This window comes from Takifugu flavidus, chromosome 9 (assembly GCF_003711565.1).
Source record: "Takifugu flavidus isolate HTHZ2018 chromosome 9, ASM371156v2, whole genome shotgun sequence".
Taxonomy (NCBI): domain Eukaryota; kingdom Metazoa; phylum Chordata; class Actinopteri; order Tetraodontiformes; family Tetraodontidae; genus Takifugu; species Takifugu flavidus.
Genome location: NC_079528.1, coordinates 13,111,231 through 13,128,073, shown reverse-complemented (window position 1 = coordinate 13,128,073; position 16,843 = coordinate 13,111,231). Strand labels below are relative to the sequence as shown.

Sequence of the window (16,843 nt, the reverse complement as noted above, 5' to 3'; positions counted from 1 at the left end):
TTTTCAGATCCAAATGGAAGCCACTTGCCCCTTCTGAGCATCCTTTATTGTTTTAGTGGTAGTAGATGCAAGTGGGGTGCCTCTCGCTTTGGCAGGACTAATCCTGATGGTTCCTCCTCTCCTTCCTTCAACATGCTTGTTGTCCATATTAGATTTGGGTGCTTTGTATTCTGATACTGGGCCTGTTTTCATCTGGGGTGAATTTCTTGTTACCACCTTTGATTTTATATTGCTGAAGTCTGTTTTGGGAAATTTCTTAAGCTGCAGTTTCCTGATCTTGCCTTCTGAAGGGGGTAGTTGATCAGATACATGCTTGGATGCTGCAGACAATCGCTGCTGTTCAATGGGATGAGCAGCATTTCCAGATCCAGGAGACCCTGAAAAGGAAGGTAGGCTGGGTGTCTTGTTATCTACATCTTGTATTGGAGTAGACGTGTATATATTATTAGTGCCCTCAGCAGATGGAGTGGGCAGGACAGCCTTGCCTTGTTCTGGTGTAACTGATGTGGGGCAAAGCACCTCTGATTTACTTGGAAACTGAGCCCCTTTTCCAAGGTCTACAGGGGAGGGTTCACAGACAAAGGTCATGAAAAGACATTCTTTCTCACTGGGCAGATCTACAGGAGCCTCTGTTGCCACTTCATTTTCCACAGTAGGGAGCTCTGCCTGAGTGAAAGTCAGACCCAGACTTGGGTGGCCGGTCTGCTCCTCACTCACCTTTCCTGGGGAACTGTCTCCCTCACTCAACGGAGAGTCAGCAGCCAATACTTGACAGCCAGCAGCTACACACATTGGTGAATCCTCCAGTGATGACACCACCAAAGCAGAGCGGTCCTCCAGACCAAAACTGTTGCTCCTTACTATCATTTCCTCAGAGCTCAGGGAGCAGCACCCATTTCCGGTAGACCCTCTACAAGAGGCCTCGCAGAAACCCGCTAGGCCTTCACCTCTGGTTGAGTCCGGAGACATCGTGTTACCATTTCTTCCATTGTCCGTGTACTTATGGAAAGCCTGTTTTATCTCTAATCCCGTCTCGTGATTGCACTCAGGGGTCAAGTTCGCATTCCAGAAGTGCAGAGTTCCCTCCACAGGTGTGGCGATAAAGGTTTGGTTTAGGTTTGTGCTCACACTGCAGAGGAGGTTTCCCTGCGGCGAGCGGCTGGGGTTGAGGTTCTCATCAGGGGAATCTTTGCTGAGAGGGCACGCTTGCATGTTGGCCACTTCCCTCTGACTTGAAGTCCAGTCGTGTGGCGAGTCAGGCGAAGGGGAAATTAACTCCCTGTAATGGTCATCAGATGCGAGGGCCAGCTGCAGCGACGGACGCGGGCAATCAACTTGATTCATGGAGATGTTGAAAGTCTTATTAGACATTTCTGATGTTTCTTGGGCTACTTGTCTCACAATCGATAAGATGCGCTCTAAATCCAGCAAACTCCTGAACTGGCAACATCTGTAAAGAGGATCAAAGGCTGTGTTTTTTACACTGAATTAGCATCTTGTCTTTTAGCCATACAGCTAAACTAAAATACAGCTTTGCATGGTGACGAGGCTCAAATACAGTAGCTGCTGCCCATCCTACGGTTCACATGATTTCCAAATACCTAAACGGAGACGACAGGGTCCAGTTTACATCACGCAGCACATTACGGGCTTCACATTTTTGAGTGGCAAACATTTGGCTACTGTATTCTTTGGGCAAACAAATGAAAGCTAGTTAGTTTTAGTCACATCAAAATAGAATCCAGCATTTCATTTTTTAGGAGCAGAAATAAGCCCTTACTTTATTCAACAGTTGCGTGCCACTTTCTTTCCCTAAAAAACCTACAAACGTCAAGGACTTTGTGACGTTACCTAACGTGGTATCATAAGTGCTGCCAGAGAAAACCTAATGCTAATTCTTACATCTAAATATCAAATCCAGTGTTCTAAACCGCTTCAGCAAAACTCCACAGGTCACAACTGTCAAAGAACAAACGTTAATTAAAATATATTGTCAAACTATAGTGCCTAAATGGCAAAAGGAACTTAAAAAAAGAAGCAGGTTTCTGCACTTACCTTTGCCAAAAAAGCATGAATTAAAACAAATGATTTTCTACACAAAGTGAGTTTAAAAAAACCCCACAGTCGGCGGTGTCTCCTGTAGCAGTGAGCCAGAACTCTTCCGGAGGTTCACTCGGCTCATTTTGCCCCGAGCAACAAACCCATTTCTGCTTTTCTTTCGAAGCGCTAAATCCATCTGACTTGTAGGGAATGCTGCACAAGTCTGCTTTAGCCTGACAGCCCTGCTCCTACCCCCACGGTTTCACAGTCAACGGAGCGTCAGTAACATAACAGGCAGTGTAACAGAGCCTCGTGTGCAGGCATCTGATTCCTCACCCTGAGATATTCTACCTTAGTCCCTTTAATCTACTGTGGTCATGGATCAGCAGTCGCTCCTGTCAGCCTGTGTGCACGACATCAGACACCTGGCTGGCTGCACGCCGCTCCCATGTCAAGGTCCTCGAGGACTCTGCTCGGTGCAGGGCTCTATTCCTGAGTTTACAAAGCAAGCAAGGCAGAAAGCAACACGTTTCCTTATCTATGCTGGGCCTGGGACTGGGGGAGTGGCCCTGGCCTGCCACTCCAGAGTTAGCATTCACTGTTGCTTAGCACCCAAAGTCCTCCTTTTATTGGGGATTCGTGAGACCGCCTTGTATTAACCGAAAAGTGAGAAGTAGAGCGGAATGACAGGAGGCCAACATGCAGGAGAAAACGGCAGTATTAAAGTCCTGCGCCTCATCAAGAACATGAGCTGAGACTCATCCGAAAATGGCACAAAATTGCAGCACTTTGTAGTTACACTGTTGCTTTTGACTCCTCTGCCACTGTCACTCTCTGATGACACAGCCTCGTGCACTACACAAAGATGTCGACACCTGATCCTGACACTGGAGTAGTGCAGCGACACCGGACTATAACCTCCAGAAGACCTATGCTATTTCTGCATAATCTATAACCTCTGGACCTATAAACTACAGGACCATTTTAACTACAGACATGAAGTAATGAATGCTCTGGAGCACAAATAGCCAAATATCAATTAAGCTTGTGAGGGGCATAGTAAAACTAGCAGCAGTAAACACTGCTTGTAAATATCTTTTTTTCTATATACTCGTTACAAGACAACAAATTAAATATAATCCAACAAGAGAGACAATGTGCAAATACCTCAAATCTTTCAAACCTGCACACAAACCAATTATCAATGGAGGTTGTTATAACAGTGAGGTCTTTTTAAGGTAAGGTTTGGGGTTTTTTATTAACTGTGCAGATCTTTTCCAAACATCTTTCCTTCCTCTGTACAGGTTACTGGATATGTGAATAATGCTGCAGTCAGGAGTAGCACAGAGTAGCACAGACAGCCGAACACACCCCAACGGGGCACAAGGACAGGCTGAGGGTCCTCCCAGTGGACCAAAGACACACCATTTCTACAAAATATCGGTTTAGAACAATAACCTCACTAGTTCCCGTCCTTCATTCATGTGCATGGCTTGGAACAGCGAGTCAATGATGCTTGATGTTTGTTAGTTGACCTCAGTAAATCTCATTCATTGTGGTCATGTTTGATGCACCAAATATGACCCTGTCTAAAAGTATGAAGCTTTGACTCAGCAGTTTTAACTTTGGAGTTCCTCAGATTTTATGAAGGTGTCCCTGGTGAAAAGAGTTGTCCTTTTAGATTGAAGCCTCTTTTTGTTGGTCCTCTCTGGGATCGTGGTAGAGAGTTTTCTGATGAAAACTGCTGCCCCTCATCTGATGGGGCAGATTATCTGTGAGGCCCCTCAGCGTTACAGCTATTATTAGAAACGGTAGGGAGCCACAAATAGCAAAGAAAACACTCTCTAAAGTCCATAAATGGACTGTAAAAGAGCCAAGAAAGGTTTATCGGATTTTAGAATTACTAATCTCAGTGACCCAGTGTTGGTAAACATTAACAAGCTGCCCACTGAGGCCAACATTTAATCAACTATTATCCTTGATTGTCGATAAACATAAGAGGAAAACCGCAGTTAAGCTAGCTTAAATGTTGCCCAACTACACGCCTGAAAGTCAAATAAAGCAGGAACGTAATTAAACATTTATCACGTTTAAAAACGTGAAGACATTTTTTTTTAAGTAGAAGTAATTATACTTCGTATTCGTCGTTTTTAATACAACTTAAACTAAAGTTGTAAATTGATGGAGCTTAACGTTACCTGACGCGGGAGCGAGCAGAGAGCGGGATCGCGCATCTGGCCTGGTCCTAATCAGCAATTGTGCACACCTGCTGGCTCCCACATCAGTGACGTTCGACTGGTTTGACTGGAGACCAGTCCATTATGTCCTATAGGGGTTATATATGTTGAACTTTGACACAGGGCGGTGGCGTCTCAGTCACAGTGTGCTAGTTAATGAAAGAATAATCCACCAAGTCAACGATCCTCAGGTGAAAAGGTTAAAATAAACCAGAAGAGGTGACCAACACAGTGACAGTGGTTTCCCATGTGTGCACGACAATGATACATCATTAGATTTTATTTCAATTTTGAAGGTACAATGATATTTAAATAATTACACTGTCTGAAAGAAAATAAATCTACACATATATACAAAAAAAGTGCATTGTGGAGAAGACGCATGGACCTAGACAACATCCCATATTAAAAGAAAAGGTTGTTAGGAGACAAATCCATTGAGGTGAATGATGCAGCGAGATCAAAAGAAGACCAATTATATCAGGAATAGATTACATTTTCCATATTAATTGTACAATCTGCATATTTCAGAATGTTCCCAAGAACATTTGTTGTGAGGAAATTCTATTTTAATGAAACAATAAACTTTGGCAAATACCACTTCTACTGCATCAGATAGGTCAAAATGAACTTAGTCATGTAGCAGAGAGCAAGACAAAATACAGGGTGAGTTCTAGGTGAAAAGCATGTGTGCTTGCATGTTTTCACTAAGGTACTGTAGAATAGCATTCTCCTCTGGGTATAAATGGATTACTTACACAGGTAGATGCATGACAGTGGCAGAAAACGATACAGGCCACTCATCAGAGCATGGAGTTACATATAAGAGCAGGCCACATCTGTAAAACCCACACAGATGCCGCCATTAGGGTGGGTATGTGGTGGGAGTTCCTGTCCAGAAGGCAAGTCAATGTGCACAAGAAGTAAGACGTGGTGGGGGGAGGAGACAGGAGGAGGAGTGGCGGCACGTCTCTTTCGTCGGTGATGCCGAAGGTAGGGGAGAATCTTGTATCCATGCTCAGGCAGAGTTGTATGTGGATGCATCCTCCTCTTCTTTTTTCCTGTCCCCCTCCCTCTGTTATCCCCTCTCCTTTCGTCTATTTGACACAACTGGGCCAGCTCAGGCCTCCACAGGCAGCAGACACAACAATGTACAAGATCACCTGTAATGAGCAGAGAAACCAGTTTGGAACCACGCTAAAATTATTGTACATACTTCAACATCAGGCAGTAGCACGCTCTGGAAGCTACAATGGCCATTTTCATTCATTCAGGTTAGCACTGATTGCCAACATCCACCACACTCACCAGAGACACCAGAGCGATGACAACCGTCAGCTTGAGGTTCTTCATACACATGGCTCGGGCCAGGTTCCGACTCGTGGTCTTAAATGTGACCGACTACATGCAGTACAAAGAGACATAAAGTACCGGAGATGGGTGGCTTTTAACATTCAACCTCAACCTTTTTTTCTTTTACATGCAACTATAACATGGGAGAACAGTCTTAAACTCACAGAGTCGACCAGATTGTCCGTTTTGTCAATCAGCAATTCAAGTTTTTCTCCCCTCTGAGCGACTAAATCTGGAAAAGAAAAAAAAAGAGTCAACTAACAACATTCCAGGATAAAACCAAACACAGGAACTTTGATGAGATGAACATAATGATACGCACTGTTGAAGAATATTAAAACAGAATATCCTTGTCAAGATTAAAATAAAAAAAATAAAACAAGCAAACCAAAGACTTCAACAAACAGTATATAGCTTCCATTAAATACCTATATTGCGGACCATAATGCCCTTTAGGTCATCAACTTGCAATTGAGTGTCAGCAAGACGATCGGAACCACGAGGGTCAGAATGGTGTTTCTACGGAGAAGTTAAAAAGGTCACATGAAAGAATCCAGGCGTAGCTTGTTACAGTTAAAATGTTTCTTCTACACGGCAGTTGCAGAGTCTGCATGAGACAACATTGGGCAACATTGCTTAATCTCAGGCTTTCATCACACTCACCATCTGAGCTGCCAGTGTCGATGAAAACTCACTGTTCATGGCATAAGGCAGAGCTGTCTGTGCTCGCGACCCGTATGTTGTCTGGAAGCGCCGCTTGACTTCGCTGAGGAAACTGAACGCACGGGATCTTTCAAACTCCTAAAATGTATTGTACAAAGCACAATATATGAAACATACCCACAGAAAAGTCCATAAACATAAGTTCAATGTTGTCTACGCTAAATCCTTGTCCAATAACTTTATAACAATAACTTTAACAAACCTTTGGTACGCATGAATGTTAACTTGTGCTTCATGATATTCAGATACAGATATATTCATTTTTAGGTGTTTAATCAAGTTAGATATGATGGGGCACAAGAGCTAACAACAAAATAGTCTTTACCAAACAAAATTATCACAAATAACTAATTGAAATCTTACATGATGGGCTTACTTACATCGTCAGTAATACACAGGTATATGATTCTGTCATGGCAGATGTAATGAAAAAGATAGCTACACCAAAAAAGACAAAATAGGTCAGCACAACAGATAAAAGGGAGAAAAGTTTTATCATTTTGTAATATACATACATACATACATACATACATACATACATACATACACACACATTCATACATACTAAACTGAACTATTTGCCACTTATAGTAATTTTCAATGTTTTTCATAAACATTTTTTGTAACTTATTACTTTTGACCCAATTTAAGAGAGAGGACTGCTTTAAACATATTGACATAATGACTTGCAATGACACTACATTTAAATAACAATAGGCAATATAAATTATAATTATATACCAAGTCAGCTTTTAGTGGCTTTACACTGTATCCAAATGTGGTTATAGTCTACATTCTGTGAGATCTTAACATTAAAAATGACAAATTTAATCTTTCACAATGCTTTTTGATTCAGGGATGAGTAATAACCGGTGCTTCTGAATAGAGCTGCATGTTTTATAATGTTTACTCTATAAACACTTTAAAAATGCTCCGTTGGTGTCTACTATTTGATGTACAGTATTACTATTAAAAACATGGCTCGGCAAAAATGTATCCGCTTTTCTATTTTAAGGGTTCTGCAGATTCTAAAAATACATCAGTGATGTCAACAACATCATCGTTTAGCGTGATGTGGATAAAAAGAGTGAGTACTTATATATATTTTTAAGTGATTATCAGAGAGTCAAATAGGCTCTAATAATAATAATAGTAGTAATAATAATACCAATAATAGATTATTCTATCCACGTGGCTGTCTGTAGTGTGTGGTTATCAACATGTCTTACCTGTCGTGGCTGTAGGTCAATTTGTTATTCTCTGATGGGATTTTAGCTAAAATCTGTTCAGCTACTTCTAAGAAGTTTCCACCACAGTAGGCATGTTTTGCCAGGATGGTGGTGCCCCGGGCCACCACTGCAAACAAAATTGCCATGGCAACAGCTGGAACTTCAGCTCAGTGACTGTTGTTAACACAAGAACAAAAAAAGAGTGACATAGTGACGGTGGAATCAAATGGCCTCGGGGAAGAGGAAACTAGTCAGCTGGAGGAAATAATGATGAAATATTCTAGCAACGTTATGAACACAATAGCGGTGAAGAATTAATGTTTGGAAGTCGCAAGAACAGAAGCCGAAGAGATTAGCTAAGAAAACATTGATCGGGTATCTTGAGCGAATGAAAACAACCAGCTAGTTAGCAAATAATGTTGCGAAATGCAGAGCTAACATAATAAAATCACACCGTACCATTTGACGACTCCAGCACTTGTTTCTAGCTTTGACACTACAAATTTTAGTAGCGTGATATGACAACGATACCTCAGTGTGGTTTAAATTTGCACATTTAGCGCAAATTCCAGGATGTGAATGTCTTCTTCTAGCAAAATAGCTAATCCCTTTCGAGTGACTTCTGCTTTGCAAATCATCGCTCTCCCTGAACTCTGGGAAATGTAGTTCTTGATAAAATCCGCCACCCTCTAGTTTCGTTTTATGAACTACATCACAACTTCCTGGAAGCGCCACGGTTTCAGATTAGAGTGGGTTAAAAAAAATCTCCTTTTTGACTTACAGGCAGTAAGAAAGTTCTTCTCAAAAAAATCACAAGCAAGTGCAACGACTTCCATCAAAGTTAACAGAAGCTAAAAAAAAAATCATTCTTATACTAATCCCGTAGTGAAATGTGAGTAATGTTGATAATGTCAATAGATGTACATCTAAGTTCAATGGATAACGTGGTCGGCCATCTTTTGCCTGTCAGACAACTACTCCGATCGAAATGCACCAGGACATAATCGGGACTGGAAAGCATGGCTGAAGAAGGAACGGCGAAACCAGTGCTAGAGATGGTTAGAAATTCAAAATTCAGTTTGTTTAATGGGATTTTTTGACATCTGATACTCTTTTCGTTGTGAGACTAATTTGTTAAACTACTTACTGAATGCTAAAACCAGCATGTTAACACAGTTCTCGCGTGGGGAGCTAACGCCACAGAAGCTAGCAGTTACAATAACAACGCAAGCAAAAGGAGGATTGCATTAAATGCTCTTAATCCTAAATGAAACATTGTTTGTGGCGTTAGAATACGAAGAAATCTATATCTGCCGAAATCTGTATAGCGTTACCTGTTCATTTGTTTTTCTCTTGCTATAAGTTATTCTCCTGATTACCAACCGGGGGCGCCTTATACACATAAATAAACTCATTTAGCTCTGAGCTCGAGTAGTTAATGGGTGTATTTGCAATGCATCGTGTGTTTAAGATAGATGTGTTGTCTTTTAGGTCCAGGCTGATGGGGCTGATGAAGGCTGTGTGACATTTGTGATGCATGATGAAGATCATACCCTGGGCAACTCCCTCAGATACATGGTGATGAAGAAGTCGGTAGTTGTATTTTGTTTGCCCTTCCTCCACACAGCATGCTCATCAAAACTAAGTCAACATGTCCATGTTTAAACCGTTTTCTTTTCTTACAGTTATCAAGTTACTCTGAGTATAATGTTTAAGTCAGAAAGCGTTCACGTGCTGATGCAGTTTTTGTCTCAGGTCATTAGTTTCAGTGGGTTGATGGTTGGGGGCTGGCCTAAAAGAAGCCACACCGATGCTCAGCAAAACGCTGACCATAATAATCACATTTTCTGCTCGTATCCCTTCCTTTTTTCTGGCAGTGAGGATGTAGAGTTTTGTGGCTACACTATCACCCATCCGTCTGAAAACAAGATCAATTTCCGCATTCAGACAAGAGGTAAGGAATGGCTCTTAAACCTTTATTATGTCATTTTCCCTGTTTTGTGTGCCTGGTTTGGTTTTGCGTACAGTTGCAAATGTCAGACAGTTCTTGCAAAAAAAAAAAAAACCCTAAAAACATAGAACCGTTTGAAATGGTTGAACAACACACACATTTTTTCAGTACACACTGATGGCACACACATCTCTTTATGTGATTAGAAGCACCCAGAGAGCTGAGATCCTTGCCAAGGCTCCAACTCCCCTTAGATTAAATCCCAGGACCTGCATCAATTTAATGGGTTCTTCCCTGGCTCATTGCCCAGCCTTCAACCAAGGTTTGCCAGAATGCAGCCAGGAGCAGAAAAGGGGAACAGCATCCTCCTTAGAGGACAAGAATTAGTTGCATTGAAAGCATATTTTGGCCATATATAAATGCAGGTTTTCCCAAGTAAAATAACTGGGCATTCTTTTTGATCTACGCAGAGTTGATTTAACTAGGTTGATATGCAAAAATCTGCTGATCATCTTGTTTTCTGCTCCTTCAACGTGGGTGTTAATAGCGTGGTAAAGTTTATTTATGAGTCTTGAAGATGATAAAAATCTGAGCAGCTGTGGAATTAATATTCTGAACCTGTTAAGTCTTTTTTTTAAAGTAGATATAGTTCTTTTTATCACTGAGAGGTGGACCTTAACAAAAATGATATAGTTGTTGCTGTCACTGTTAAAATGGCAATTAAATAACTCAACTACTTATTGAAATACTCTGTTTTTAACAAAATAAATATATAAAATACAACAAAAGAGCCATGAAACTTGGTCACATTGCATTCTGGTACAGAAAACTTTTTTTATTATTCAGCTCTGAGGGTCTGACTTGTGTCTTCATGGCTTCTACGCAGACAAATTCAACTATCTTTCATTTCATCTGAAGAAACACATTTTACACATTCATCTGTGTTTATTTCTGTTCTGCTGCCCTCAGTCTCTTTTCAAACCATTTGCAAACCATTTAGGAAATTGTGATCGTGTCATCTCAATTTTGGTGTGCAAATATGTTTCCCATGTGCTCATGTGGTTGGGTGGAAGATTGAGAAAACAATGTAAACTGTAGAGTCTCACGAAGCTTCACAATACTTTGCGAGCAGCATGCTGAAATCTCAAAAAAAAGTGGCAATACCTAACAATCCGTTCTCCTTCATTTCATTTTTGTTCTTGCTTTGCTTAACACCATCTGCCGCCCATTATAGGAGGCGTCCCAGCAGCAGAAGTCTTGAGGAAGGGTCTGAGTGATCTCCATGAAGTTTGTCAACATGTTCTCAACACCTTTGAGGTAAGCCTAAGGGGAATTCTACAAAGGAAGATTCATAACAGGTATGTGAGGTCATGAGTGACCCCAGCTGGGTAGTCAATGGTAACCTGAAGAAGGACGGACGTGTTTGATTGAATCAGCACCTTGTTAACCCATTTCATCATTTAATATACCGGTAGTCCAAACACTCTGATTCACTACCTTGTAGAACCATCCTTAGCACCAGTCATCTTATCAATCTTTTCTCCTCAATCTAGTCTTTTAGGCTGTATTGTTTTTTGTTTTATCAAGGCCAGTGGCCATATTCAGACTATACAGTTAAGCCCTGTTCATACTGCAGCTCCAAATCTGATTCCTGTCCTGTCTGGATTGGTGAAAATCTGATTTCAGTGTGGACGCGTCTGCCCGTGCAGTCTGGATCAGCGAGCCTGTTTGCACGTCCATTGACTCACTGCACACGCCACCGTGTTGATATACTGTGTCTCTGCCGAAGGTGATGTCATTACCGCGACAACCAATCCAGATCCGGCCCTGTAGTGCAGATGCAACGCAATCTGATTTTAGCACTAGCAAACAGCAGCGCAGGCACTTGAGCTTCAAGATCAGATTTGAGCAACAATTGGAATTTGCCTGCAGTGTGAATGGGGCTTTATTTTGACTCACAAGATAGTTTTTATGTCTATTATTAATGTCAGTTCATAGTACTTACACTTGTTACACTACAAATCCCATGATGCACTATGGTGCTGCCACGACCAATTTCCACCCTCTCTGTTAACTCATCAGTAGTGTGTGATGATGGTACGGTCCAGCACGTGATCTAGGCCCCCAAACAAAATAATCATTTGTTAGGTGGGCCTGAGTTGCCATGTTTGTAATGTTTGGGCTTTTTTTTTTTAACACATTTAACAGATTCAGGTGCAGCAGTATCAGATTCAGGAACCTCAGTAACAGATTCAGGTCCAGCATCGGGGACAGGGCCGTGCATTCACAGGCAAGGACGAGGCAACGACAGCCAAACTACGCCGAAGAATCTCAGACTTGGGATAATTTCTGTTGCCAAGCCTTTAAAGAGCAGGTCCCAACCACTGAGCCCCCTGCTGTGCAGTTCCTGATAGAAACTGAACACACTGAGCTCACACAGCGCAGAAATGTAATTTTTGACCCCGTCGGTAATCCACTGCAGCTGACACACACACACACCACACACACATCAGTAACCTTTCAGATGGAGCTGGTTGAGCTCCACCGTACGTTTCCCAGCCTCATTCACGAGACAAACTCTGACCTCACCTAGAAGCCGCTCTGCATATTTGGCAGCACACACGTTTGCGCTATTTCCGTGAGGAAAGAAAAAGACCCTCACGCAGGAATATTTGTGCGTTGTGGGGGGTTTTTGCACATTAACGTACACTTTTGTTGGAAAGATATGCAAAGATAAGTTTTCCCCACATGCCCAATATTCTGAAGCTATTGTTGTTGAAGAAGCTAAACTATTTCAAGTGCTGCTCTTCTGAGAAACTTTGTTTAATCCATTTTGTATTTCTAGACCACAGTTCCAGAAATAGGGGATAGTTTAAAAAAAAAAAAAAAAAGTTAATCATATTAAAATAGGACTTAAAATATTTTTTTTTCTTCTCGCCCAAACTAGCTTTTGTTCTTGTTCTTACATTTTTTCTTAAATGTAATAATTTCGGTCATTTAAAAGCTGAGGCCTTCAGCGTCTGACGCCCGTTTAAATCTTTAGTGATAATAACTTGCTGTAGAATGTTGAACTTTTAAATCTTCCCGGATTTCTGGCCATCATTCTCATTTCTACTGGTAATGTTTGATGAGGCTGGATTTCTGTCCTGCTCCAGATGTTATTGATTTACCCCTGCCAGTAGAAATACTTGTCAAACTACAGCCATCTTCCTTGAGGATTGCATAGTCTCGTCTCAGCCATCAGAAGTCTGATTTTTCAGATGTTTGCTCATTTATTTATATCTCAAACATGAAAACGTATTTTCCAATTTTGGAATAATTTTCTACAATTTCTTTTTGCGGAGTATAAAATAGCAAGTTGTGTCTGTATGCCTGATTACCCTAACACTGCTCACATTGACTCGGATCCAATCCTCATTACGCTTTTTTGTGTTTGCAGACGAAAGTCAGTGGGTTCAAAGAGTGTCGGGAGCAGCCGATGGAATGAAAAACATCATATGAGCACTCATGACTGCAACAGTTGTGTTTAATGCCTCTTCATTTAATTTAATGTTCAAACATTTGCAGTTTGTTTACTCTTATTTTCCACATTCCTGGATTTAATTTTTATCAAGCAGAAGAAACAGACAATAATAAAGTGTGTGTATATTTAATGGCTGTTATTGTGTATTTGCTGCAGAATGCAATAAATGGTGTGGCAATAAATGCAAAACAGAGTGAACCTCCGTGTGTGTGTGTGTCTGTGTGAGAGAGTGAGGGACTGACTGGAGTAAATCACAAATTACTGCATATCTGCTTTCACCCACCTAATCGGGAGTGATTGACATGTTTACTGGGAGGCTGGGAAGTAAAAATCAGCCTGATCCGCTCTGCCATCAGAAGGTTGCAGCGATGCACCTGAAACCATTTTGCTGAAATCCTGAGACAGCAGCAGCGTTGCTATGATACAGGCTGAACGGCTGATCTTCACAAACAGCAGAGGGAACAAAGCGAAAAGCAAACGCTAAATACTTCTGTGGCATTTGAGGTGTGTGTCTTAACATGTTTGCCTTTAAGATAAATAGCGGGCTAAGACTGAACGACCACCCCTGACCTTAGGTCCAACCATGAGGCGCCGGTCCTGAGGGAGTTCATCTTCTGGCTTGAGTCTTTACTTTTCCTCATTTGTGAGGTTGAAAATGAAAACAGTGTCAAAGAGTCGTCTTTGTCCTTTTCTGATGGCCAGATATTAAGTTGGGAAGTTATTTTTAGCAACGTGTTAATGTAAATAGAACAGCAGCTGTAAAGTGGTGTGACCCTCATCTCTTGTCCAATCAAATTTAAGATAAGTGGTTACTCAAGACTGTTGTATAAGACTGTTGTTGTTGCCCCCACATCATAATCAGACTATTTTCCTTCTTCTGATTGAAAACAAACGGTGCTTATTGAACTTCCGAGCCTTTAACAGTAAATTTAAAGAGTTTAAGCGGACGGAGCTGCGATGTCTGTTAACAAGATGTGTGAAGCGCTCGCCTGTGTCTTCAAAAGTCGTTTATGGAGGAGGCCGAAGCTAGAATATCCTTATTAGTAGAGGAATGTGGAGCCTTGGTGCTTGGCCAGGAGTCCAGAGGAAAACTGAGGATAGACGGTGTAAATAATGGGGTTAATGTTGTCAGTTAAAACATGATTAAAAACAAGCAATGAAAGTTCTGTGCACTGATGGAAGAAGCTAATTTATTTAAGACTGTGTGTGGGAGATCTGGTTATAAACCTAAAAAATCAGCTTCTTGGGGGGTCTGATCTTGAGATTCATCCCAAACAAAACAATTAGCAGCAAGTAATGAATTATTTAAAGACACCAAATGCACCTTTGATGACCCGTCCTGCTTCTTTTGTGTGTAGCTGGATGAGATGATCGTGTGAATTGTGCTGGTATGAAAGCACGCTTGGTTCCTCAGCGCACTTGCAGTTATCACATGATGTCTTTGATTTATTCCCACTATCCATCCAAATCTTCTCAGGCAGAAAATCCTCTCTTTGGCTAATTTATGCAGCTGCAAGCATGTCCCCCCCCCCCTTCCACACACACACACACACACACGCACTGATGTGTTATTGGCAATAAAAAGCAACCACTGAATGGGCAGAGTAACAAGATTTTCCTCCCAACTTGTTGGAATTTGACCAAAGCAGGAAACCAGAAAAATCCCCGGCAGGTGGCCTATTTTTTTTCCTTCAACAGCTTCACATCTGATGACATCAGAGCTTTACACGCGCGCTTATTTACAGTATGTGCTGTCATCTGGCTGCTCCCGTTGAAGTTCGCCGAGGCAGCTGTGACCGCACGCTGGCGAGATCCGAAAAAAAGCTCTTAACAAAGACAAGCCGGACCGGTGACGGCGTCTGGGTGTTCATTCCCTACCGAGGCGACGACTCTCATCAGGATCATCATTTAATTCTTCCCATCTTGACTCCAGTCTGCTCAGTCCTCCCAGCTAGGCAACAGGCTGCATATTAAAACAGGAGCAATCCCTCCGTGAGCATCCCAAAAGACTGAGATTTGGACCCCGGTGGGGGTGATTATTGAAAAGAGCCCCCACAGAATGAACATTACGCAGCTGTGTTAAAGGTCTCTGTTGCCGTGGCTCCGTTGGCTCATGTGTGGTGGAAATGAGGATCTTTGAATCATCACTGGAGATTAACCCCCCTATGCAGCTGCAAGCATGCCCCCCCCCCCCCCCCTCACACACACACACACACACACACACACACACACACACAGAGCCAGTGCAGCATTAATCAGCTCGCCCTGCTGGATTGAACAACCGCTCCGCTCTCGTCCACATGCTGCCGCTTGTTCCGAATGTTGCAATGGCGAAAGGGAGCTGAAGAACCTGACGACTCAAGCCTGGTTAGATCTTAAGCCTCAGAGATGCTGAAGATGAAGCTGCAGCGCACTCGGACAATGAAGCTCCGACTATCTGAGCTCCTAGAAGCATGAATCAGAGAGATATCTCAGTGATTGGAAGATGAAAGAAGGCTTTAAAGCTACACAAAGGTTGAGGGCAAGTAGTGTGTGTGTGTCGGGGGGACAAAGCTGGCAAGACCAATACGATTAAGAAAGCAACAGGAACATATTTAGCCTTGGCCTGTTTTGCAGGCGCCCAGCAGAACGTCCATGGTCCTGAACACCCCGACGCTGATCCTCTTCCACGCCAGGCTTTGCTTTCTGCGTGTTTCGCCTCCATCCTTCCCGGCTCCTGTTACAGATGTCACGCTGGGGTTCCTCTGTGATCTCTGAGTCTGATTTATGCTTTTCACATGTGCAGGCTGAGCTTAGGTCAGTCGGCAAACACAGTCAGTGCAGGATGGACACCAGCCTCTGCACCCCCCCATCCCTAGCCCCCACCCACCATCACCAGGAGGCTGATGATGAGCGTGTAATTGCAACAGTACAGCTGATCTTTTCCTTCATGTGTATCCAGGAAAAACTGAATTTTGTAAAAGGCGGATTGTAAATTAAAAACAAATCCGCGTTCTATCCCTACGTTGCATGAGCTGTTTCTGCTCATGTTACTGAGCCACAGTTGACAGACACTCAGAAGAACCCCCCCCCCCCCCCCCCCCCCCCTCCCCCCATGTGACTCTCAACTAGCCTCTTTCCCCACAATTTGTCTATAATGAGAACCAGTTTGCGGCGTTGTTCCGCCAGCTCTCTGAAAATAATATTGCTTGCTACTCCGGCATCAGTTTTTTCCATCAGCATCACTGACACATCAGATGATACGCAGAAGTATGGAGTAAATAATGACCCCCCAAAAAAAACCCTCAAAACATTCATTGGATGAGTTTATACCCTGGATCTGATCGCTCTAAATGAGCAATCACTAAAGATCAGAACCTTTGTTGACCTTAGTTTCTCTCAAACATTCTTAAGAAACAAACACAGATGGAATAAAGTCCTTATTCCAGAAATCAGTTTCATCTTCATAATCCTTTATAAACATCGTGATCAGCTTACAGAGCCAGAGACTTCATCACTGTTCAGTGTGGCTGTTAGCTGACTGTTTCACCAGGTTTCCATCCAGCCATCCATCCATCCATCCACCCACCCACCTACTCATCCATCCATCCACACCCCATCCATCCATCCATCCATCCACCCACCTACTCATCCACCCATCCAGCCATCCATCCATCCACCCACCCACCTACTCATCCATCCATCCACACCCCATCCATCCACCCACCTACTCATCCACCCATCCATCCATCCATCCACACCCCATCCATCCACCACCTACTCATCCACCCATCCATCCATCCATCCA

General features: G+C 42.5%; 3 protein-coding genes across 7 annotated transcripts; 1 reads left to right on the top strand and 2 right to left on the bottom strand.

Annotated features, from left to right (window-relative positions):
• Positions 1–3: 3 nt before the first annotated feature.
• Positions 4–4,355, bottom strand: LOC130530850 (uncharacterized). 4 transcript variants are annotated; one of them, XM_057042358.1, is made up of 2 exons: positions 4,239–4,355; positions 4–1,450 (listed from the first exon to the last, which is right to left on the bottom strand). In XM_057042358.1, the coding sequence occupies exon 2, from the start codon at positions 1,369–1,371 to the stop codon at positions 4–6; it is 1,368 nt and encodes a 455-aa protein (XP_056898338.1). In that variant the 5' UTR covers positions 1,372–1,450; positions 4,239–4,355. The 4 variants fall into 4 exon arrangements, with proteins under 4 accessions (XP_056898338.1, XP_056898335.1, XP_056898336.1 ...); XM_057042355.1 differs by lacking the exon at positions 4,239–4,355 and adding an exon at positions 2,056–2,595; XM_057042356.1 differs by lacking the exon at positions 4,239–4,355 and adding an exon at positions 2,123–2,595.
• Positions 4,356–4,527: 172 nt separating this feature from the next.
• On the bottom strand, positions 4,528–8,257 carry sybl1 (synaptobrevin-like 1). Of its 2 annotated transcripts, none has more exons than XM_057042361.1 (8): positions 8,114–8,257; positions 7,583–7,756; positions 6,734–6,791; positions 6,294–6,431; positions 6,059–6,149; positions 5,795–5,862; positions 5,586–5,678; positions 4,528–5,440 (listed from the first exon to the last, which is right to left on the bottom strand). In XM_057042361.1, exons 2-8 carry the CDS (start codon positions 7,726–7,728, stop codon positions 5,375–5,377), a joined length of 660 nt encoding a protein of 219 aa, XP_056898341.1. In that variant the 5' UTR covers positions 7,729–7,756; positions 8,114–8,257; the 3' UTR covers positions 4,528–5,374. The 2 variants fall into 2 exon arrangements, with proteins under 2 accessions (XP_056898341.1, XP_056898340.1); XM_057042360.1 differs by having other exon boundaries at positions 8,042–8,244.
• Positions 8,258–8,546: 289 nt separating this feature from the next.
• polr1d (RNA polymerase I and III subunit D) lies at positions 8,547–13,245 on the top strand. The gene is made up of 5 exons (XM_057042362.1): positions 8,547–8,640; positions 9,074–9,171; positions 9,460–9,536; positions 10,768–10,850; positions 12,973–13,245. The coding sequence occupies exons 1-5, from the start codon at positions 8,602–8,604 to the stop codon at positions 13,018–13,020; spliced, it is 345 nt and encodes a 114-aa protein (XP_056898342.1). The 5' UTR covers positions 8,547–8,601; the 3' UTR covers positions 13,021–13,245.
• The last annotated feature ends 3,598 nt before the right edge of the window (positions 13,246–16,843 follow it).